The sequence below is a fragment of the Artemia sp. Qi Xiang Cuo genome, chromosome 15, assembly GCF_049724085.1.
Source record: "Artemia sp. Qi Xiang Cuo chromosome 15, ASM4972408v1, whole genome shotgun sequence".
Lineage (NCBI taxonomy): Eukaryota > Metazoa > Arthropoda > Branchiopoda > Anostraca > Artemiidae > Artemia > Artemia sp. Qi Xiang Cuo.
Genome location: NC_142808.1, coordinates 33,351,140 through 33,376,824, shown reverse-complemented (window position 1 = coordinate 33,376,824; position 25,685 = coordinate 33,351,140). Strand labels below are relative to the sequence as shown.

At 36.1% G+C, this 25,685-nt stretch overlaps 1 protein-coding gene and 1 non-coding gene across 2 annotated transcripts; one reads left to right on the top strand and one right to left on the bottom strand.

Moving 5' to 3' along the window:
* On the bottom strand, positions 1–24,672 carry LOC148943585 (putative palmitoyltransferase ZDHHC24). The gene is made up of 2 exons (XM_089101876.1): positions 24,632–24,672; positions 1–2,930 (listed from the first exon to the last, which is right to left on the bottom strand). Exon 2 carries the CDS (start codon positions 2,920–2,922, stop codon positions 2,047–2,049), a length of 876 nt encoding a protein of 291 aa, XP_088958002.1. The 5' UTR covers positions 2,923–2,930; positions 24,632–24,672; the 3' UTR covers positions 1–2,046.
* Positions 4,583–4,688, top strand: LOC148943586 (U6 spliceosomal RNA). The gene has a single exon (XR_016143013.1). It is a non-coding gene; the product is annotated as a U6 spliceosomal RNA (small nuclear RNA).
* Positions 24,673–25,685: the final 1,013 nt, after the last annotated feature.

Here is a 25,685-nt window from a genome sequence, read left to right as displayed (position 1 = left end):
TCTAAGTCAATAAAATTTATTAGGAAATAGTGCTACATGTGTGACAAAAGTATGACTAGAATAGGAAACGACCAAACAAAAATGAACAGCGAAATATTTTTAGCACTAAAGAAAGATCAGAGATGTATGTTAAGGATTAAGATTTATAATACAGTACGAGGTTACACCATTTTTTTTCTTTTTCTTGAAAAAAAATATCTTGTAGGAACAAATTAACGAACATGGCAAACAAAATTTACTGCTTCCAGCATAAATGAAGGCAGCAGACAGCATTAGCATTAAAACATGGTAACCAGTAAGCTGAAACTAGCACCAATAACCAGTAAGCTGAACCAGTAGCCAGTAAACTGAAAATCGCTCGGTTAATGCAAGCATAAAGAAATGAAAAAATCAGGGTTGTTTGGCAGTAGGATTATGACACGGTTCATTTTTCTTTTTGTAACGAGAAATGTTTTTCATAGTTAACATTTGGACAAGGAAAGAAACAGGGAAAGTGAAATTTGAAGAATTTTTACATGACAAAGACACAACTCGTTTCAGTAATATTAAAAACTTTCAGGTTCCCTGACCACCTAATTAGATGCTGAAAAATGAATTTCACCAATTGAATGAGCAGCTCTGTTTAAAAGCGGGGGTCTGAACCTTAATATGAGAAAATTCACACCATTAGCGCCTTTTGGACGAACATGACAGATATGCTTAGTTTCTTATTATAGCAATGATAGCTTAAAATTAGTTTTCTTTTATCTACTTCTCAACATTAAATGTAGAAGAATTACACACAATATTTGAAGCTACATTGATTTGTTTTATATAGTTCTTCTCTAGCATCAACTTCAGTAGACTTCAGGGGCACACATTTACGAAAATGTACGGAGAAGGGCAAGGATTCCTTTTAGTTTGTTTTTCAACGAAGATACAAGAAAATATATATGTTCCAAAATATTGAGAGGGGGCAACAATTTTTGGTCTTCTTTTCCATTTTTTTCAATGATAATACCTAAAAAAGAAATTTTCAGAATCTAAGGAGAGGGTAAAAAAAAACAAAGTGGGCAAATACACCACCCGCAATTGGCGCCCCTGGTAGACGTTAGCTTTATGATTGTGTACTTACTGTTTTTCAGTATATTTGGGCTATAAGCCTCAAATAGGTAAAAAAAGAATTATTCTTTTTTGACATTTCCAGCCTCATTTTCTCATTAAATATGGAGCCACATAGGCGTATTTGTCGTTCTAAGTTTATATTTTGCATTTATATAAACATTTAAGTTTATATTTAATTAAAATTTGTTAATGAATAAATAAAAGATTCTTCCATATATAGGCTAAGAGCTTAAATTTTTCTGGCCAACTAGGACAGCCTTTTCTGGGATGCAACAAACTTGGCAAAACTACGGAAAGTCAAATTTAATTTAGGGAGTTTACATTTTTTTTGATGATTTTCTAAGGCTACATAAAAGACTATTTTAAAACGGAATTGACACAAGATGTCTAATAATTTTAGCAGCTTTCTTTAAAGCCAAAGTTTGGCTAAATAAGGGTCTCATATTTACACACTTTTTTCCCTATTGCTTCGAGTCTAGCTTTATACTTTTTTAAATTGCAGCCACGATTTTTTTTTTATTTGTACCCAAAAAATATAAATACACACCCTGAGTCAGCTTTGAAACTACACACAAAGAACCAATGACGAAAAGATATAGAATAATATATTACTTTTAGCCACGGTTCATACCGGACAGAGGCATAAAAAAAGATTCAGAATAAGATCCCTACACGAATAACCGCTGAACATTTATACAAACCCCGTATTTATCCATTCACTATAAAGATAAGATGGGAAGCTAAATAATTAGCTTTTTATGTGGCCAGCTCGAAAGAAAAAAAAAACATCAAGGTATAGGCCTATATAATAACTTGCATAGGTGAAAGATAAAAGTACACATTCTATGTGCTTTTTTTTAATACTTTCCGAGTGGAGACATAATTAGTGAAATTAAGGAGCAAAAATTTTATGGTTTGAAAAGCCACAGGTCACCCTCGATATTAAAACGACTTATCATCATCTAGAGCTTTATCTGATCTGATGTATCTATCCCAAAAGACTCCATCCCGCGGAAGCTTTGATTCAATAAATGGTATAAACATAGCTAAATACCACTTCTCTCCTAAAACTTCTTTTACATTTTCCATCTTATTTCTACTATACATTTGAACTTTCATACTCTTTTCTCTTGTAGTTACCCCAGTTATCATGAGCTGAATTTGCTGGTATAACAAAACACTCACAAACATTAGTCCAACAATTGTCACTGAATAGAAAAATATATAAACTTGTGTTAATGAAGCATCAAATCCTAGAACAATCACAGCAGCAGGCATTATGATTCTGATAACATGCTTCCATGTCACTTCTCCAATAAGACTCCATACGAAATGATGATTTAAGTAAGATGCATATAAAGTTGATATCCACATATAAGTCAAAAATAGAATGAAATACCGATGGTTTTTATGGCCAACACAATATCCAGTGAAAACACAATGATGTTCTTTCTTTAATATGCAAGTACGGCATGTATAACAATGCCTTGATCTAGGTGGTACAATAGATTCACACGAAGCACAAACAAACCATCCAGCATTGTTCTCTGGGATCTGGGCCGGCATCATAACATTTCTAATTGAAGTTTCCACCATAACACAGCCAATGTAGTTACCAAGAACGTTTATTAACGCAAAAGTGCCTAAAACATTGTGGAAGTACAACAGCCAAGATGGACTGTCCTTAAAAAATATGGGGAAAACAACACCAATTTCAAAAACGTAAACAGCAGGAATCATAGCAAATAAGAACACAACGGCTCCGATATCTGACATTACTCGAGGTATAAAATTTTTCCGCCATGGTGATTTATCCATTTGAAAACCTGTAAAAGTTTCATTCATCAAAATTTCATTTACAAATATCTAACAAAGAAATATAGAATGACTTAAGAAACAAGTTTAAAGAAACAAACAGAAATCCCCCTAAATATAAAAATACATCCAATTTTAAGGGAGGGGACATATCCCTTATGTGTGTAACATAGATCTCTTTCGGTGGGTGGGGGAGTCACAATTTTGAAAAAAAGAACAACAAAGTAGGTGACTTATGGTTATATGGAGCATGAACAAGGTTCTAGAAAATATTATGAAAACTTTAGATATGGGGAGTGGGGTGGGTAAAGCACATAGAGTAACTAAATCTTGACTTGACATTTATCCAAAACCTATCTGACTCCAACAAATATGTACAATCAACAAATCCAAGGACTTAATTTACCTATTGCTTTTCAAAAATTGGAGCTGATCCATATCTTTAAAAACTTTACCTAATCCCAATATTTTAATCCCATAAATCTAACATATTCATTCTCAAAGCAGGAACAACCAGCCTATCAAATAAAGGAAAGAGAGACAAGCGTAAAGAAACACCATCTATACAATTGAAAATAAATTTAAATCGAACAGTTCGCGGTAACGAACTGCAAGTAAGGAGCGACTCGGCTCAATAGTGAGCGACTCGGCTCAATAGTAAACGAAACTCTAAAAACGGAATTTTGATATCAATGGATAAATAAAAAAAAGCTTTTTATACTGATTCCAAATATACAAGTTTAATGTCACCCATCAAAGGGTAAAAACCTGATAAAATTTGCCTGATTTTTGAAAAAGGGGGAAAACATCCCCAAAAATTCAAGGAAACTTAATAAAAATCATCAACAGATTCAGCATATCAGAGAACACTATTGTAGAGGTTTCAAGTTCCAGTCTACAAAATGTGGAATTTTATATTGCTGCAACAGGAGAAAGATCACAGTTGCATATTTATTTGTTATTTTTCTTTGTTTTTCCAGCGATGATCGTATCGAACCAATGATCTTGGAGTATCGGAGAGGGCTCATTCGAAATTAAAAGCTATAGTGCGCTTTTTAAGCGCCCAAATAGACTGGAGGGCAACTAACCAACTCCCACGCCCTTCTCTCCCCATAGACGTACGATCGAAATTTTGAGACAGCCATTTTGTTCAGTATAGTTGAAAGGTCCAATGACTTTGCCTTTGGGACAACATAATCCCCCACAGCCCGCGGGGAATGGTCTGCAAGTTATGAAATTTGCCCACTGTATACGTTAAGTACTTGCTATTGGGAAGTATATAGATATTTTTCGAGGGAAGGAGGGTGAATTTTCTGTTGGGGGGGGGGGGAGGGGTGAATTTTCCAGGTGAAAATTAACAGTGAGGAATTTGCCAGAATTCGTATGTGAAATGATTTTTATTAGTCTTACTTTCTCTTTGCCGACTCAATTTTGTATGTGGACTTGTTAGGGGAATTTTCACTGGGTTGTAATTGTCTAGAGGATTTTTCGGCGGGGGGGGGGATTTTCCAAGGGATTAATTCTCGATGGGAAAATTTTCCGTTGAAGCAATTCCCCATGGGAGAATTTTCTGCAGGTGCAACTTTCCGCTTTGAAAAAAATTTACGGGGGGGGGATTTTGACATGATTCAAAAAAGAGATCAGAAATAAATTTATTAAAAAAGTCTTCCTTCGGGAAGACATATACTAAAATTGGAACGATACAGAGAAGATTAGCATGGCCCCTGCGCAAGGATGACACGCAAAATCGTGAAGCATTCCAAATTTTTTTTTTTTTTTTTTTTTTTTTTTATGCGACAAGTCTATGGCTTCCTCTTTTATTGAATAAAATAAAAATAAATAAATAAATTTAAAAAAACATTAAGTTTTTCAACCAAAATTAAGGAGCAACATTAAAACTTAAAACGAACAAAAATTATTTTAAATATGAGGGGGTTGCCCTCTCATTTTAGCAGCTTTCTCTAAAGCCAAAGTTTGGCTAAATAAGGGTCTCATATTTACACACTTTTTTCCCTATTGCTTCGAGTCTAGCTTTATACTTTTCTTAATTGCAGCCACGATTTTTTTTTTTTTTTGTACCCACAAAATGTAAATACACACCCTGAGTCAGCTTTGAAACTACACACAAAGAACCAATGACGAAAAGATATAGAATAATGTATTACTTTTAGCCACGGTTCATACCGGACAAAAGCATCAAAAAAGATTCAGAATAAGTTCCCTACACGAATAACCGCTGAACGTTTATACAAATCCCGTATTTATCCATTCACTATAAAGATAAGATGGGAAGCTGAGGGTTAACAAAGGGTTAAGTCGTAAATCAAGGAGGCACACTTGTGCCTCTATAAAGAGGCGACCCACCACAATGTTAAGCGATTTCAGGTCCTAGAGGTCGCAGAGAGACGGCGGTGATCGCATTTTGTAGCCCAAACTCAAACTAAGAAACGTGCAAAATTTCATCCTCCTCCGACTTTATCTTCATGGGGTAAACTGGGCCGGAAGTTTGGACCCTCTCACCACAGCCCCCCTTTAACGTTGTCCGATTGGGCTGAAATTTACAGCTTAAGCTTTCCTAGGGCCCAGGAGCTTATCCTCGAAATTTCAGCTTAATCCGATCACTCCTTCCCTGTTTTCAAAAAACCAAATATTGCCACTTAAAATTCATCATTTCTTTTTTTTTTTCTTAGCCACGCCTACAGGCCATAGTTGGCACCGGATCCGGGTGAATGAGGACTCATTCGAAGCAGAATTCAACCTGTTAGGGCCTTTTGATATTTTCAGACCGAAAAAATTATCCCCCGAATTTATATTTACGAAAAACCTCGTTTTCCTATATTAGCCCATGTTAATTTTTCCCACCACAACCCCCCTTTAACGTTGTCTGATCGGGCTGAAATTTAGAGGACAAGCTTTCCTGGGGCCTGGGAGCTTATCCTCGAAATTTCAGCAACATCTGATCACTCCTTCCCTGTTTTCCAAAAACCAAATATCAAGTTTTGCTTGCGTCAAAAAGATTCATCACCTTACTAAAAAACAATTTCAATTATGTCCCTTTAGTGTAGCGGTGTGAATCCTTAATGTCAGGGCGGAAAACCCGAGTTCGATTTACCGTTAGATCAAATTTTTTATATACTGAATTTAAATTTTTTTAAAAAAACTCAGTCTCTTTTTTAGATTAATTGAAAAAAATTATGTTTTCTAAAGAGTTAAAGAGGCTGAGTTACAAGGTCAACCCTTAAAACACCCTGTCGAGAAAGAAAAGAATAATACACAATCATCTAACAGTTAGTCAAGCAATAATAAGTACTAAACTCTACAAAAACGTGCATAAATTATGTGAAAAAAACTACGTTTTCTAAAGAGTTAAAGAGGCTGAGTTACACGGTCAAACCTTAAAAGGGACTGGGATCAGAAGGCACAGCTCGGGTGTTGCCGCCGCCCAGACTCCCCCCTTTTGTAGCCTTTAAATAAAAAAAAAAGTTTTTTATACTGAAAGTAAGGAGCGACATTAAATCTTAAAACGAACAGAAATAATTCCGTATATGAAAGGGGCTGTGCCCTCCTCAACGCCGTGCTCTTTACGCTAAATTTTTTATTGTTTAAAAAAAGATTTGTTTGAAATTAAAAATTTATAGTAAAGAGAGAGGCGTTGAGGAGGGCACAGCCTCTTTCATATACGGAATAATTTCGTATATTATTACCGTAAATAGTAAAATCCAGCTTATCTGTACTACGAATAATTAACGCATCTGAAAACGGTAATTTATTTTCAATTTCTAGGGTAAACTACAAATTTCTATCATAAGTGTTAAGATGATCTAAGAAAACCCGAAGTTCAATTTTCCCATAATTCTAAAGTGAAATTACGTCATTCATGTAGCGACCCCAATAGATATGTTCTAAAAAATATAAACTTAAAGCCCAATTTTCGAGGTTCTTGACATAAATATTTGCCAGTAGCCCAGATAAAGGTGTTCCCATTGGCAGCCCTTTTATTTGCTGATACAAGGAATACATTGAAAACTTATTACAGAACTGAAAATACATTGAAAACTTTTTTAAAATTTTAACTAAGGTCATCAAAACTTCGCAATCAATTTCTGTCACTGAGTCTTCAATTAAGTGGTCATTTTCTTCTATTTATTTTTCAATAATTGCTCGGAAATAGCTACATCTATATTCGTATACATGGAAACAATGTCAAAAATACTAACTATTATGTTTTCTGATATACATTTGATATTTTTTTTTTTCAACTAAATCTGCCAAATTACTAATGTAGGAATTTTGGGAATACAGTAAAGGTTTGAAAGCTGTGCAAACACATGAGCAGTATTTATGCAAAGCAGACTCTAGAGAGGAAACTATATCTGCCACAAGAACTTGTTTGGGTAGAAAAGAGAAATTTGGACCTTTTTCCAGTGTTTGGATTTCCTGGGGTTCAAACGTTCTAGAAGAGAGGTTAAAAATAGCGGGTCCAGGAGTGAATCCCGAGACCACACTGCCTTTCCATAACAAACAAATACGTTTAGAAACAATCGAGAAATTTTTTTCAAGACAGTATAAGTCAATTCAGAGGATATTTTGGGCCTATGTATTTATTCTCCAAGATTCACTCAGGGACCCGCTATTGTTAACCTCTCCTCTAGAACATTTGAACCCCAGGAAATCCAAACACTGGAAAAAGGTCCAAAATTCTCAAAATCCTCTCTAGAGTCCGCTTTGCATAAATACTACACATTTGTTTCAAACTCAGATAGCGTTAGGTCTTGCCTTATAAATACCCTTTATTACAGTAAAAAAAAGTTAAGTCTCCTACCAATTTTGCACCAGAAAATTTGCAAGACATAAAAATAATATCTAATTTCCGCAAAGACCTGTCTATTATAATAGCCAAAGCAGACAAAAGCAATTCACTTGTTGCCAAGGATACGACAGATTATGACAACAAAATCTATTCACATTTAAATGACAAAACTACACATAAAACGATAACTCACGATCCTACTGATCAGTTTGCGAATGATGTTATAAATGAAGCTAAAACAGAATGGTAAAATCACCCCACAATTATACAATAAATTTTTCCCTTGTGGCAGCTTCTGACCAAAATTTTACGGTTTACCAAAATTACATAAACAAGGTATTCCCTTAAGACCTGTCGCAGCGTGTACTAAAGCTCCGCTTCCAATATTGGAAAATGGCTTTGTACAGCTTTCAAACCTTTATTGTATTCCCAAAGTTCCTACATTTGTAATTCGGCTGATTTAGTTGAAACTTAATAGCACATGTATATCAGAAAACACAACAGTTAGTAGTTTTGACATTGTTTTCCATGTATACAAATATAGATGTAGCTATTAATTCGGCTGATTTAGTTGAAACTTAATAGCACATGTATATCAGAAAACACAACAGTTAGTAGTTTTGACATTGTTTTCCATGTATACAAATATAGATGTAGCTATTTTCGAGCAATTGTTAAAAAACAAAATAGGAGAGAATTACTACTTAATTGAAGATTCAGCAACAGGAATTGATTGCGAAGTTTTAATGACCCTAGTAAAAATTGTAATAAATTTACAATGTATTTTCAGTTCTGTGATTCCTTTTATCAGCAAATAAAACGGCTGCCAATGGGAGCCTCTTTATTTGGGCTACAGGCAAATATTTATGTCGAGAACCTCGAGAATTGGGCTTTAAGTTCCTTTTTTCTTAAATATTAATTACAAAAACTTTTCCCACAAAATAAGTTTTTCGAAGAAAAGTAAAGAACTCCATTAAACAAAAATGAGCAAAAATAAAATCAAATAATCTACCAAGCTAGAAACTACCACAAATCAGCATCGACAAATAAATGAAACGCAAAACGAAAAAAAAATACAATAAATAACCGAGTCAAACTCAAAACCAGCAGAAATTAACATAAGTTGGGCTCAAAACCCCTATGCCTTCCCAAGGCCAGATCACAATTTGCACTTTACTGAAAAAAATATAAATGTTTTTACTTTTATAACTTAATAAAAAAAATCAAATAATATTACGATTTTGATTACTAAATATCAGTATATGTATATTAAACTGACAATGCACATTCATTTGTATTTTTTTCAGTGAAGTGCAAATTATGATCTGGCCTTGGGAAGGCATAGGGGTTTTGAGCCCAATAAAACTTAAATGCCCCCAGGGAATAACTTATAACCCTTGCTCTGAAGACTGCGAGAGGAGTGTCCTGCTCAAAGGTATAATTTCCTGAACTTTAACTGCGTGGAACAAAATGGCTATTTCCAAATTTTTGATTGGATGTGTTTGGGGAAATCGTGGGCGTGGAAGGGGTGTTAGTTGCCTTCCAATTACTTTCGACTATTAAAAATGTTACAAGCCCTTTCAATTTCTAATCGAGTGAGCCCTTTTTGAAGTTTCTACGACAACACTTTCTATAAAAACTGTATATGCCCCCAGGGCACAGCTTACAATCCTTGTCCTGAGGGCTGTGAGGGGGTTGTCATCCTCAAAGACCAAATTTCCAGAACTTTAAACTACGTTGAAAAAAATAGCTGTCTCAAAATTTTGTTTGGACGTGTTTGGGGAAAAGGTGGGCGGGATAGGGGGGTTAGTTACCATCCAATCACTTTCAACTATTAAAAAGGGCACTAGCCCTTTCAATTTCCAATGGAATGAGCCTTTTTTGAAGTTTCTATGACAACGCCTTCTATAAAAATCTTATGTGCCCCCAGGGCATAGCTTTCAACCCTTGCCCCGAGGGTTGCGGTGGAGTGTCCTCCTCAAAAACATATTTTCTATCTGGAAATCAACTACGCTGAACAAATTGGCTATCTCAAAATTTTGATTGGATGTGTTTGGGGGAATGATGGGCACGGGGGAGGGGGCTAGTTGCCCACCAATCACTTTCGACTATTATAACGGGCACTAGCTGTTTGAACTTCCAATCAAATGAGCCTTTTTTGAAGTTTCTACGACAACACCTTCATAAAAACCTTATATGCACCCAGGGCATGACTTAAAACCCTTGCCCCGAGGGTTGTGGGGGAGTGTCCTCCTCAAAAAGATATTTTCTATCTGGAAATCAATTAGGCTGAACAAAATGGCTATCTCAAAATTTTGATGGGATGTGTTTGGGGGAATGATGGGCAGGGGGGGGGGCTAGTTCCCCGCCAATCACTTTCGACTATTAAAAAGGGCACTAGCCCTTTGAATTTCCAATTGAATGGGCCTTTTTTTACGTTTCTACAAAAATGCCTTCTATAAAACCCTTTTATGCCCCCAGGGCATGACTTAAAACCCTTGCCCCGAGGGTTGTCGGGGAGTTTCCTCCTCAAAAAGATATTTTCTATCTGGAGATCAACTAGGCTGAACAAAATGGCTATCTCAAAATTTTGATTGGCTGTGTTTGGGGGAATGATCGGCTTGGGGGGGGGGCTAGTTGCCCGCCAATCACTTTCGACTATTAAAAAGGGTACTAGCCCTTTGAATTTCCAATTGAATGGGCCTTTTTTTACGTTTCTACAAAAATGCCTTCTATAAAACCCTTATATGCCCCCAGGGCATAACTTAAAACCCTTTCCCCGAGGGTTGTGGGGGAGTGCCCTCCTCAAAAAGATATTTTCTATTGAGAAATCAACTACGTTGAACAAAATGGCTATCTCAAAATTTTGATTTGATGTGTTGGGGGAAATGATGGGCACGGGGGAGGGGGCTAGTTGCCCGCCAATCACTTTCGACTATTATAAAGGGCACTAGCTGTTTGAATTTCCAATCAAATGAGCCTTTTTTGAAGTTTCTACGACAACACCTTCATAATAACCTTATATGGCACCAGGGCATGACTTAAAACCCTTGCCCCAAGGGTTGTGGGGGAGTGTCCTCCTCAAAAAGATATTTTCTATCTGGAAATCAATTACGCTGAACAAAATGGCTATCTCAAGATTTTGATTGGATGTGTTTGGGGGAATGATGGGCATGGGGGGGGGGGCTAGTTACCCGCCAATCACTTTCGACTATTAAAAAGGGCACTAGCCCTTTGAATTTCCAATCGAATGGGCCTTTTTTTACGTTTCTACGAAAATGCCTTCTATAAAAAACCTTATATGCCCTCAGGGCATAACTTAAAACCCTTGCCCTGAGGGTTGTGGGGGAGTGTCCTCCACAAAAAGATATTTTCTTTCTGGAAATCAACTCCGCTCAACAAAATGACTATCACACAATTTTGAGTGGATGTGTTTGGGGGAATGATGAGCATGGGGGGGGGCTAGTGGCCCGCCAATCAATTTTGACTATTCAAAAGGGCACTAGCCCTTTGAATTTCCAATCGAATGAGTCTTTTTTATGTTTCTATGAAAACTCTTTCTATAAAAACCGTATATGCCATCAGGGCATAGCTTACAACCATTGCCCCGAGGGTTTTGGGGGAGTGTCCTCCTCAAAAAAATATTTTCTATCGGGAAATCAACTACGCTGACTGAAGTAGCCGTCTACAAATCTTGAGTGGTTGTATTTGGGGGACTGATGGGCGTGGGGGGGCTAGTTGCCCTCTAATCACTTTTGATCATCAAAATGGGAACTGGTGCCCCTAGTTTACAATTTAATGAGCCGTATTAGAAGTTTCTACGACAACACCTTCGATATGAAGTGCCGAGGTATGGAGAAAAAAAGACACATTGTGGCCATATTGTTCTTTACTTAGGCAGCGCTAGCGCGCTGCCTATGATTTACTGGGGTTTATAAATGGATGGCGTAATTTCACTTTAGAATTATGGGGGAATTGAACTTCGGGTTTTCTTAGATCATCTTAACACTTATGATAGAAATTTGTAGTTTACCCTAGAAATTGAAAATAAATTACCGTTTTCAGATGCGTTAATTATTCGTAGTACAGATAAGCTGGATTCTACTATCTTTAGAAAACCAACACAAAATAATAGATATCTTTATTTTAAATCAAATCACCCCCCCCCCCCACAAGTTAAAAAGAGCAGTTGTAACTTCTCTCATTGATCGTGCCCTGAACATTTGCTCCGATTCGCACATAAAAGCAGAAATAAATTTTATCAAAGATGTTCTTTTTGGTAAAGGATACTCTATTCTTTTTATTAATAATACAATTAACCGTAGACTAAAAAGATATTCCCATAAAATCAAAGATATTTCACAACGAGAGGCTCCTGGTAAGGTCTCAAGTATAATCTATCTTCTGTACATGCCAAAAATCACAACAAAATTTAAAATTGTTTACATAGAAAACAATCTGTATGTAGTTTTCACTAATAATTTTCAAATCACAAGTTTTTTAAAATCTGGTAAAGATAAAACCCCAGTTACTCGCCAAATAAAGGTTTATCAAATACCATATGACTGTGGGAATTACTATGTATGCAGAAATGATCAGAATCTAGAAAAACGCCTACAATAGCATAAAAAAGACATATACAAAGCATTAATTTCTAATAGCTCTAATAGCTCCTTTGATTCTGCTTTAGGTAGCCATATTTGTGATAACCCCAGCCATACAATACTTTTTGAAAAATATTCTCTCATTAGTAAAGATTTAGGCATCAAACAGGTAGCTCGGGAGTCAATTGAAATTAGACTCAAAATGGATAATAATATTTCTTTAAATAGGGACTTAGGAGAATATTCATTAAATTCTTTATACACAAATTTAATTAAAAATGCTCTAAAAAATATTTTACTAAACCAATAGACAAAAGTGGTGAACCTGTTACAAAAAGGCATTTAAGGCTGGCTGCCAAAAATGCAAAATTAGCTTTGGAAGCTTGTATTTAATTATTTTATTTCATTTGAAAGAATCTTATCATCTCACATCACATTATTTATCAGTCCTGGCTTACCTTCACTAAAGTAATTATGCTAGGGCCGTTTTAAAAGTTTTTAAAAACATTTATAGCTTTAAAGTTCACATTTAATATAAGTTTATGTATACATATATATATATATATATATATATATATATATATATATATATATATATATATATATATATATATATATATATATATATATATATATATATATATATATATATATATATATATATATATTGTTGGTGTTGTGCAACAGCTCTTGGACATAGGACCAAAATATCTACTGAATTAAATTCCACGGTCTTGAGGAAATTTTCCCTATTGTTTCTAAGTGTGTGTTTCTAGCTAATAAGTCATATGAGCGCACTTACTACCAACTCATTGAGGTGAAGAAAAAAGGGCCAAAGGCATAAGCTAATAGAAGCCCATAACTTAAAAGTAAAAATGGTAGTCACTGTACATAGGCATTAAGGGCGAAATCCAAAGTTACTTCAGACAGTGCAATACAAAAGTAAAAAGTATCAACTAAAAAGCCCATAGCCTAAACTGAAAAAGAAAAAAACATTATAAAAGGCTGATACTCCAGAAATGATGAAACTGAAATATTCAACTTGATACTTAGGTGCTTAAATTAAGATCAGCCTTCTTTTCAGGGACAATATTCAAATGGAATTTATGGTTCCTGCTGGATCTGCTTCCTTATACTGCCAGGTAATAAAAAAATTGCCTGTTTTTAATGCAAGTTGGAACCCAATTTGACACATGTCAAAATACTCGGGGAATGCTTGTGGGCGGAACCTGGTGCACTTGACATGCCTATTCTTTTTACTTTATTTCTTTGTTTCTCTTCAACTTTATTTAACGGGTAAATGTATAAAAGACTATTCAGATAGTGGAAGCAAAAAACTGACAAAATTGTCTCAAGTGTAGGAACGAAATTGGATAATCATATGGAGTGTAATCATGTGACCTAGGTCATAAGACTTTTCTTTTTTCACAGTGTTTCATATATGCCACAAGAATATCATCTCCAAACACAAGGCCTATCTGGAATGGCCCACTTCCTTTCAGCTTTAACAGTCAAGCTAAGATTTCTTCATTGTTCACAGAAAAAGTGTTTTAAACTTAAGAAAAGCTTAGTAAACTTAGAAAACTTAAGAAAAGCTTAGACTATTAGAAATTTGTGACACCTTGGAGTTTAGCTTGTTTCACTAGTATTTTGGGTGGGAAAGGGTCTAGGAAAACAGGAGTGGATTTCAACAATTTTAAGAAGTTTATCAGCATTATATTTGACTTAGCAGAATTTACTTTCATATGCAAATTATTAGCTTCGTCCAAAACATGGGTAGGATTTTGAGGGGGTTACTTTTGATATTTCTATGACATTACTTCAAGGATCAGCAGGTCATCTACATATTAACACCTTTGAGAAAATCTATTACCTATTTCATTAATCATTACTAGATATAAGAGTTATCCCAATAAGTTCCTTGAGGAATTCCATGCTAAGTAGGGAGGGGTTCAGAGAAAACATTTTTGTGTTTTACAATTGAAAGAAAACATATTTATTTTGATCTATTTGAAAGAAAACACAAAAAAAGTAAATAAGAGAGGGTCTACTTCAAAGTTATCCATCAATAAATGAATTAGGATTTTGTGATCAACCAAGTCATATGCTTAAAATATGAATATGGTATGAGGCCAAGCAGCAGTTTTACATATGCTGGAAAAATCTATCATCTGAAAGTAAAACTAAGATTTAAAAAAAAATCCCTTTTTTTAATGATTTTTTATCTGAAATATTATTAGATATAATAATTTTCAAAATCTCTTGTTGTTGAGAAAGTACCTGTAAATTTGACAACTATGTTTTTGTCAGAGGACCCTTGAATTTCAACACCAATTATTTCTCATCTGTTTTACATGTTCAGTGAAGTTTCAACAGAGTCACCTATATTTCAACAGGGCCTGTTGCTGTCTGTTGATAATTTTGACAAGATTACTACAAGATATTTTCAAAAGAAATAAATCCCTTGATAGAAGCCAATATCTACATTTGAATTTGGCCAAAGGAACATTTTTAGTCAGCCTTGTATTCCTCCACATCAGACAAGCATTTTTGACGCTTGGAAAATAGTTTTGTCAACATAATAGTCACTGCCATTTTAATTTAATTTTATCAAGAAAAAGCCAATGTGGCTATATTTTATAGAAGATCAGATGTATCTTGACAAACTGGTGCTGATCCCCACAATTTTTGTAAAAAAAATAACCAAGACATGACAGTCTGAACATTACATAGCTAAAGAATTGTTGGGAGGTCATTTTGTGGGGAAAACAGGAAAATGTTTGAACTGAATTTTCTTTTCTTATCTTGGTGTATCAGATATAGTGTCCATGTTTCCCATTGTCGAAATATAATGATGGCTTCAAGAGATGGCTCTCCAAGTCATGACTAAGCAGATTAATCCTGTTTTGAAGGAAAATATCAAAAGTGGTTCCAAAATTGCACTGTTGAATCATCAGTGCCTTTACCCTATTTATCAAGAGAAACAGAGGGTCCCAACATGTTTATTTTTGGTGACTTCAATGCCCATAGCCCACATTGGGAAGATGTTGAACAGTCAAATTGAGCTGGAAAACATATTGAAAGACTGTTGTTAGAGGACAATCACATAGCAGTTCTAACACCATACGATTTGCCAACATATTACAATAACAAGAATAAAAAACATTCAACCATTGACATCCAACTGAATCCTGCATCTGCTATTGATCAGGTGTCCATTAGTAGAGTAATAGACCTACAGAGTGATCATTGTACTATAAAGACAACAATATCACACATGCCTTGTGGAACAAAACCTGGTAAAAGGAAGTTTATTAAGAAGAAAGGTAAATGGACAATATTCAAGCAAATCCTGCAAGACACTGATTATACTTTGCTGGAAGACTGTTTCCCCATTTTTGACAAACTGAAAATACTTAACTGAAAAAAAAAACTATTATGGATGGTGCTCATAAAGCAATCCCCAAGAAAAACACTAATACTTGGGCTCCAGCTGGTAATAAAAGTATTAAAGACTGATGGAATGATTTATGCTCTGCTGCAGTGGAATTTAAATGCATAGCAAGAAAGGCATTCCAAAGGCATCCAGCAATTATCATAGCAATTGAAAATAAACACAGCTCAGCAAAAGTAAAAAACAAACATGTTTACAAGCTAAAAAAGAGGCAGGGGATACATTTATGACTAGAGTTGACCATCACACTGTAGTATCTAAGATTCACCAGTAGGGTAAAGGCACTGATGATTCGACAGTGCAATTCTGGAACCACTGTCGAAATTTTCCTTCAAAACGGGATAGCTCTGCTTAGCCATGATTTGGAGCGCCATCTTTTGAAGCCGTCGTTACATTTCGACGATGTGAAAGGTGGATACTGTATCCGGTACACCCAGATAATAAAAGAGCATTCAATTCAGTCAGTTTCCTCTTTTTGACACGAGAGGAGCTCCGGACAATTTTTCAGGTATGTAATCTTTAAACTGTTATTACTTGGTTATTTATTGCAAGAAAAAATCGGGATCAGCACAATGCGTCAAGATACATCTGATCTTCTCTGAAATGTAGCCACATTAGCTTTTTCTTGATAAAATTAAATGAAAATGGCGACGGAGATTGCATTGTCGAAACTAGGTTCAAGTGTCGAAAATTCTTGTTTGATGTAGTGGAATACCCGGCGGACTAAAAATGTTCCTTCAGCCACATTCAAGCATAAATATCGGCTTCAATCAAGGGATTTATTTCTTTGGTAAATATCTTGTAGTAGCCTTGTTAAAATTTTGGGCAGACAGCAATAGGCCGTGTCAAAATATAGGTAACTTTGTCGAAACTTCACTAAACATGCAAAACAGATGAGAAATAATAGGTGTCGAAATTCCAGGTTTCACTTACGAAACCATAGGCACCATAGCTGTTAAATTTACAGGTGCTTTCTGTGCAAGGAGAAATTTTGATGATTATTATTTCTAATAATATTTCAGATGAAAGAACATTTAAACAAAAGGTTTTTTTTAAACTTTGAAGTTTTACTTACAGACACCGGATGTTTCCATCATCTGAAGAACTGCCGCTTGGCCTCATACCATGCAGGGGCGTAAATTACCCCCCCCCCCAGATTTTTTTAGATTATACCCTTATTTATCCTTCATCCGAATAAAAAATACAAATTCTATCACATACAAAATCTTATACAAAATGACGTGTAGCCCAGAGCCTCGTTTTTTCTCTAGCATTGTCAAGTAAAGATAGTATTGAATGAATTCATTTGTTGAATAAGAGTGTGCGATGAGTCAGAGAAAGATAATCGATATTTTTATACCTAGTCAACCGGCTAAAAAAGCTAAGTTGGTGGATAGTGTAGCAGCAACCAAGGCAGCAACAGAAGCTGGCCCAAATGAGGTGTGTAATTTTGCCATTTATGGTTTGACTAATATAAACTTATAGCCTTTGCTTCATTCAATAAATTCCATGCGGACTAAAGTTTAGCCTACAGAAGTAAGATCTTAATTTCGCGCTACAACTTTGGATTAATGTATAAATCGCAAATTTTGGGGGGAAAATCAAATAACCGCCCCTATAATAAACACTTATCGAGAACGCGGTGCCATTCAAGGAGGGGGGGGGGGCAGGCGAGGACTTCAGAGATGACTACAGCCGGATTTATCAGACATAATTTATGGCTTAAGAGAATGAAAGAGCATTAAATGCTTTCCTAAGGCCCTGCCATTTTTGCTAGGTGGCCGCTCACCATTATTTATACCTCTTGTTATATTCTCACCCTAGAAACTGAGTATGGCGCAAAAAGGGAATGAAAAAGAGCTAAAATACATTCGAATTGACAGTTTTAGTATAAATAAAAATTGCTGCTTCCTGACAAAATTCTACTTTTTAAAGTTAAATTGGCTGTTATTGCGAGGCATTCGCTTCACGTCAGCGTGCTTCATCCAAAACAAAATTTATGACTTGCCCTCCTAGATTTTGCTGATAAGCTAGATAAGCACGAGAATTTTGTTGTATTGAGTTGCTAAGTTTCTTATTCGGATTATGTTATCGTTTAATTTACGAAATTTTACTCGTAGTTAAACTGACAAAAAACGATATATATGTTTTAACCCTTTTAAATTTCAGTTGACTAGATTAGACTATTTTACCGAATTCTAAAAACTGAGAATTTGAGCCTTTGGAGGCGCTTAAACATGCAGAAGATGCTAAAGCGTATTAAATGATCAGTCGAAAGATATGTGTATGCTATCGTCAAGTTTTGCGGAAAAAAAGTTATTATTATAAATGAGAGAAAAAGCACCCAATTTAAGAGACCACCCCGTTATTAATCATGAAATAACAAAAACGAAAACTATTAAGGGCAAAATGCCAATACATAACACTAAACGGTAGCAGAAAAGCTAATTAGAAGCTAGGAGCAGGGGCGTCACTATCATTTTTTGGGGGGGGGGGGGGAGCACGACGAAAGTTTTCCAACAAAACCAAAACTGTACCAACGGGGAAAAGGTTTAGAGGGGCGAAAGCTTCTGTATAAATGGAAGTAAATGGCTTGAAAACAGTATTTTTTGCTGCGGAGCGTTGGAAATTCTAGAAATATTTCACTAAGAAAGTCTATTATTCCTTATGTCTCCTAGACACCTATTTAAGGGAACAACTCTTTCAGAGCTATCGGCCTCTGAATAAAGTTAAAACGTTTATAAGCAAAAGCACTGGATATTTTTCTAGGGTGGGAGTGTAGCCGGTGCATCGGATACGATATTGAGGGGCAATCTTGACATCCCCCACCATAAAAGGGAGGCACACAACCAGCCAAAGTTAGCCGAATACTCCAAAACAAACGGTCGCCGTTTTTCTGCTAAAGCCTATGAGAAAAAACCATGGGTAGAATACTCTATTAAAGAATACGGCATTTACTGCTTTTGCTGTCGGCACTTTTCCTTAACAAGAAATCATGGAAATACTTCTGATAATGTAGTGTTTGTTGACACAGGAGTGAATAACTGGAAAAAGCTATTCAAAAGGATTGAAAAACATGAGGCTTCAGAAGCTCATAACGAAGCAAATCGCAGCTGGACCAAATATAAAGCAATTGAGTGTGGCACATCTGAGTCAATAGCTACAACTCTCTATTCAAATCGGAAGGAAGCCATAGCGGAAAATCGCCTGTATATAGTCACACTTGAGAAAGTGGCATGTGCCCTAGCACGCCAAGGGCTCCCATTTCGAGGTCATGATGAACACAAAGACTCACACAATCGAGGTAATTTTATAGAAATACTAGAAATGATGACAGAGGGAAACCCAGATCTTCAGCAAAAACTAAAACGTCGGTATGGAAGCTATTTGAGTCCCGACTACCAAAATAGTCTTATAAGCATACTGGCTGACCTCTTGCGAGAACAAACAAGATGCTCTATGAGGAAATATTGGGCAATCTGCGCAGATGAAACGAAAGATCTGTCAAAAAAAGAGCAGCTTGGTTTAATTATTCGGTTTATTGATAGTAATGCTACTGCGCTTCGCGCCAGAAAACCCTGTTCTAGGCCTTCACTCAATTCAATTCTTAACAAAACAAAATGATATTTCCTAATTCTAAATTTTCTTTTTTGGCTTAGACCCTTCACAGCACAATATTTGTTTTTAAGTAATTTGCTTCCCTAAAAAGGAGTCTAAGAGGTCCAATATAAGGGATAATACATTTTTTAATAATATTTCAAAAATACCCGCTACTTCGCGGCAGGAAATATTCTTTCCAAGCCATCCAATCGCTCTGAATTAGAAACTTTCACCAATTCAAACTTTTTCTTTTTTTTTAACAGGATATAATCAGCATAGTTTTGTACTTTCCTCACAAAGTAAAAGTCAAAATTTGCAAATTTTCTTCCATGAGGTGGCAAAATCTTTGAAGTTTGCCCCCCCCCCAGGAATTTTTCTGAATTTACGCCACTGATACCATATTTATATTTTAGGATGCCTCCACCAAAAGAAATGAAGAGGCTGCAGTACACATTTGTCCGAAATTCCAAGTCTAGAGAGAAGTCAACTTTAGATAGTGACTGGTCACAAGATGAACGTCGAAAACGACGCAAAACTGAGCACCATCGTTTGAAGACAAAATGAAAATAATAGGAAAGATGAAGAAATCTTGCCAGAAACACAAGAAAACCAAAAAAGCCAAGACAATTTTGGACATAGGAATGAAAAGAGATTATGATGATACTGAGAGTGACTCTCAGTCTAGCAGTAATTCCGTTTCAAGCAGCAATACTTCCGACCAGAGTCCGGAGTCTTCAGATTCTAGTGACGTAAACAATAACGCTGACGAAACCGGTGATACTACGGACGAGTGCGAGAGCCAGTGCAATCAAGACAAGCAAGTGAAACGAGACAAAAAATCAAGTAGACGCAAGCCTGAAGAAGAAATGACTCGCGGCGATACAAAAAGAATTAATGTCAAACAAACTTGGAAAAAGCATTGCATGAGTATTTGAGACACAAGACATCGATGTCTGAACTATTACGGAAGTTTGGAATTCCAAAAACTACAATCATCTCAGCTATGTGAAGAGATGCTTCTCGCAACAGAAAACGTACTCATATGGGACCAACCTATTTCAGTGAAGCAGAAGAGAAAAAAAGGTCGAATTTGCATTTCACTGCCAAAAACGAGGATTCCCTATCGTGAAAGCCGATCTTATGGACGCGGCCGAGCTCTGCCTTAAAAAGTCTGGTCGAAAGATAAAAGGAAAAGGTGGTATAACGAAGAAGTGGTACTATAACTTCATGAAACGACACCCGGAACTTACTTTGCGAACAGTAGAAAGTGTGCACGGCGGACATTCTAAGGTGACAACGGGAGAAAAATGAATGTTGGTTTGAGAATCATGAAACTTACTTGAAACAAAAGTGATACCCTCCGATGGAGACCGTGAAGCCTGAGCAAGTCTGGAGCTGTGGTGAGACAGCTTTCCTATTCCTGCCCCATGGAAAGGTAGTCATTGCAGAACAAGATTCCAGGCAAGTTGTAAAGAACACAGGAGGCAATGAAAAAACTAGTCTTACTGTACTTTTTTGTGTGTCCGTAGATGAAAATCAGTGCCCAGAGTTCATTGTCTATCCGTACAAGTCGTGCCGAGTTTCCAAAGATCTGAAAGATGCTTGCCCCGAAGGTGTATACCAGACTGCATCCGAAACAGGATGGATGAGAGCTGAAACTTTCTTAGAATTTGTTACTCAAGTCTTCATACCTACCTTGAACGGAAAAAGAGTTCCGAAGCCAGTGTTCTTGTTCTTAGATGGACACGCATCCCACCTTTCTCTGCCGCTTAGCGAGGAGTGTGAAAGCCATGGGATCGTACTCGTAAGCCTTCTACCAAACGTCACGTTTGTCATGCAGCCTCTAGACGTAGCGGTGTTCAAGTCCTTGAAGACATCTTGGACCAAGTTTAACCGAAAAAAAGCGTGATGCCATGCTTGAGAAGTCAAAGCATGAAGTTACCAAAGGAAATTTTGCTTGCCTGCTGAAGGAGTGCTTCAGGCCTTTACTTTCACCAGCGCTTCTTACCAAGTCATTCAAAGTATGCGGGATTTACCTGTGGAACAGAAAAAACGTTAGATATGGAAAACTTGTTTCAGAAGGTCTGCCGGCCCCAGAGCAAGTTGACATCTCAGTTTACACTGAATCTCAAGAGACGCCAGGTCCTGTTCCAGATCCTTCTTGCTATAAAAAGGCAGTGGATCCTGAAGTGTCAGTGATAGCTTCATTGGCGGCTTTTCTTGACCCAGAAACATTAGAACTTTTTGAAAAGTCCTATCCTGGAAACCTACTTGAAACACTGGACAATAAGTTGACTGGCTTATACAAGTTCTGGAAGCAAATCAAATCTGCCTCATCAACAGGACCATGGTGGCACACCCCCATCAAGGTGGCGCCTGAGATTGCAGCAGTGTTAACACCACCAACAGCACCAAAAGCAGCTACTTCCGGAATGGTAAGGAGGAAATTCTATCAACATCTTTCCAATCCCAACTATTGCATTGCAAAAGCCAAAAGAGGAAGTAAAGCTCACAATGAGGCAATAGTTGAAGATGACAAGTCTCAATCATATTCTGCATCCAACTCCAAAATTCCGCCACCTGTCGGATCGGAAGTTGAACCGCAGCTCAGCCAATACTATGCTGTTTTCTTTAGTGACAAAAAAAGCGAGGTGCCATATTTTGTCGGTAGGATTCTGGACTTTACAGACGAAGCACATTCAAAACTAAAATTTTTGAAATGGATTAAAATGGCAGATCATACTTTGAAATGGCCGAATGTTGACGACATTTACACTGTGAACAATGAAGAAATCTTTACTGGGCTGTTAAAGCTGACAGGAAGTGGTCTGTTCCAAATAGCGTTTGGTGATGCTATTCCTGTAGCATATAGGCAACACTGTGAAAAAAGAAGAAGTCATGTGACCTAGGTCACACAATTAGGCCTACACTCCATGTGATTATCCACGTTTGTTCCTATATATGAAACACTTTTGTTGGTTTAATTGCTTCTACTATCTGAATGGTGTTTTATACTTGTACAAATTAAACAAAGTTGAAGAGAAACAAAGAAACAGAGTAACAAGAATAGGCATGTCAAATATACCAGGTTCTGCCCACAAGCCTTCCTCAATTATTTTGACACATGTTGAATTGGGTTCAGACTTGCATCAAAAACAGGTTGTTTTTTTTTGTGTCTAATTTGTAGGTGAAAATGCTCCAATTTCAGTAAATTGGAGTTTTGAACCCTTTTCTGATAAAACTTCAAATTGCTAATCAAACAGTTAGATTCCTAGATGTTTTTCCTACATGCTCAGACCCTTTTCAAACCAAAATTCTTAGATTAAGCCTTCTTGAGTAGAAAAAGTGTTTTTTTTTACAAAAGCTGTTGAATCATTGGTGCCTTTACCCTATGTAAGAAAGATGAATGACACTTGATGATCACAAATATGAAATAATAAACCAGGCAGCAAATAACTTCTGATAATTTAAGAGCAGAGATTTTTACAACTACATTCATGAAGAATGATGTAGAAACTATTTTCCCAGACCTGCCTGTATGTGTCCTCCCTTCTGTAGCACAGCATAAAAAGTCTTTAATTTTACCATTTTAATTATTTGAATTAGACAGCAATTGAAGAATGCAATCAAAATTTAGCATCAGGGTATGCTGATGTACACATCATGTGGATTATTGAAACACCTCATATCTTTCAAGAAAAAACTTTGGAAGTATATAGTAAGCCATGGAGAGAAGGGAAATTTCTTAATTCCTGGAAAATTGCCCTTATTCATCCCATCCTCAAACCTGGGAAATCACCTGAAGACCCAATATCTTATAATATCTGTCATCTCCACTATTGGCAAAATATTTGAATGTATAATTTTAAAGAGATTAGAATGGTTTGCAGAGGGAAATCAAATAATATCCTAATCCCAGACAGATATTAGAAAGGGTCACAGTGCAATGGACAACATAATCAGAATAGAAATCAGACAGAGCAGAGGCTTTGCAGGAAAGTAAATTTGGAATTCCTGTGCTGTTTGATGGGACTGAGGCATACAGAAATGTCAAACACAAAAAGTTGCTAGAAGTTACAAATAATAAGAATTTTCTACCTATAATAGTATTAATGATTCATTATTTATTATGTGATTGTTCTTTTCAGGTACAGATTAATGAAACACTGTCTGAAGAAAACAAGTTAAAGAGGATCTCCTACAAGGAACTATCACAAGCCCTCTTTTGTTTCCACTGTATATTTTTGAATAGAAGTCTGTCAAAAAATTGAGAATTTGCTAATGATCTTCTGGAGTGGAATAGACACAAGAATATAATATTACTCCAAAGTATTATTCAGTAAGACATAGATGATGCTTGCCTCTTTTCTAAAGCTTTTGGACTGCCCATTTTTTTGTCCCAAAACAAAGGCAATAGTGTTTTATAACCAACAAACAACCCTCCCTAAACCCTTAAGGATAGAAGGGAGTACAATAGCTTCTGAGCCATCAGTTTGTCTACTGGGTATGACCCTTGACTCTCATTTAAATGGCTACCACATGTGATAATGTTGAGAGCAACAATTTTAAAATGAGTAGTCATCCTAAAGCAACTTTCAGGATCTAAATGGAGATCTTCATCAAAATTGATTTTTATAAACTTTTTATTTAATCTAAACTAGAGTATGACACTCTATTCCTTGCAACTATCCTAGTAACTTTGTTTGAAACCCTTGACATTCAAAGACCAATCTGTAATTTGATGATTTAAACCATGAGGGAGACAATGGAACATTGACAAAGAGCTGTATTTGTACTGACCAGCCTATTGGCTTTAAACTGCTGGGGACAGGCAGCTCAGGTAATTGCACTTCCCACAACCCATCATCAAAATAGTGGCTTTCAAATGACATGCCAAGTGTAGTTAATTTTTATTTCCAAGTGCTGATGTTTATGAAGACAAAGAAGTAGGCTATTCCTGACCATTTCTGCAAGGAATGCTGAACACAAGGAAGAACTGAAGATACTACCTACTTTGAACTCAAAGAGGTCAAATGACTGCATAGTAGACCATATACCTGCATACTACACTGTCAAGTTAGCAATCTGGTGGTATCCCCTAGAATATCCTAATCAAGCAGAATTTTCAGCCTATGAATTGACTGGACTGCTGTATTAAGTTCAGAAAAGAACCTAAAGTAGGTTGATATAGAAAATGTTCCAGCTATGTTTATAAAAATTACGATAGATACTCGAGTAGGTTACCTGAATGTTTATCTTTGCTTGAATTTTCAGGGAGCGTTCTGGATTTTTAAATTTAATGCGTTTTACTCACAGCACTGCCATAGCAGTTTCAATACCCTGTGTTTGAATAGGACATCTGTCCACTCTAGCAGTGGCCTCGTTCAGGGAGGGCAAAGGTTGGGGGGCAGTTGCCCCCCCCCCCAAAAAATTTTTTGAACAGAAACTATGTTTTATGAAGTAGCTTTAAAAATGTTTAAACGCCCGTTTTAAGTGTCAAATTTGCTCTTTACTTTGAGCAGATATTTTTTTAATTAATATCTGCTCGTTTTTAACATAAGGAAAACAAGAAAAATGGGGGTCCATTACACCTTATAATATGTTCTACATTAATATTTTTCCAAATATACAGCCTTTGATTGAAACCTAATCATCAAGTAAAAATGTGGGCCTAGTTACGGGCAAAATTGAAAAATGTTCTATGTTTCCTGTTTCGCCACATTTGCTCATGTTAATTTTTCCCTAATATTTAAGATGCTTTTAATTCCTGAAATTTATCAGTTCAAGATTAGATTCTCTTGTTGTATAGCTTTCAAAAGTGTATATGAATAATACAGAAATGAAATCGTAGAAGAATAAGAAAGTAGATATACAGTAGAATAAAAAATTAGACATACATCGAATGCTATTTAGTAATATAAATCAGTGAATCAACAGAAAAATCAATTTGATAAAAAATTATAATAATATTTCAATAAATCATGTATATTAAAAGTTTTATGTAACAAATTAAACATTACAGAGTCCAAGTCTATTCAAAATTACGAGCAAATAAATAAAGCGATACCTTGGGCTATTAGAATATAGATTGGTTCAATTATGAGATTAAGCATCCTGTTTTGGGTGTGGGGGTTGGGGGAATTTGAAGGATGATATGTACTGCAGCATTAGTGGTGAATCTGGCTGAAAAAGCCAAGTGTAGACGACATTTACTTTCGCCCACCCGATAGCTTGTTTACGCTATAATACTATCGTCGGCAGCATCACATTGCTGACAATTTTAGTAAAAGCCAATTAC

Coding starts and splice junctions, on each gene's coding strand:
- LOC148943585 (XM_089101876.1), bottom strand. CDS start 2,922: ATGGATAAATCACCATGGCGGAAAAATTTTATACCTCGAGTAATGTCA.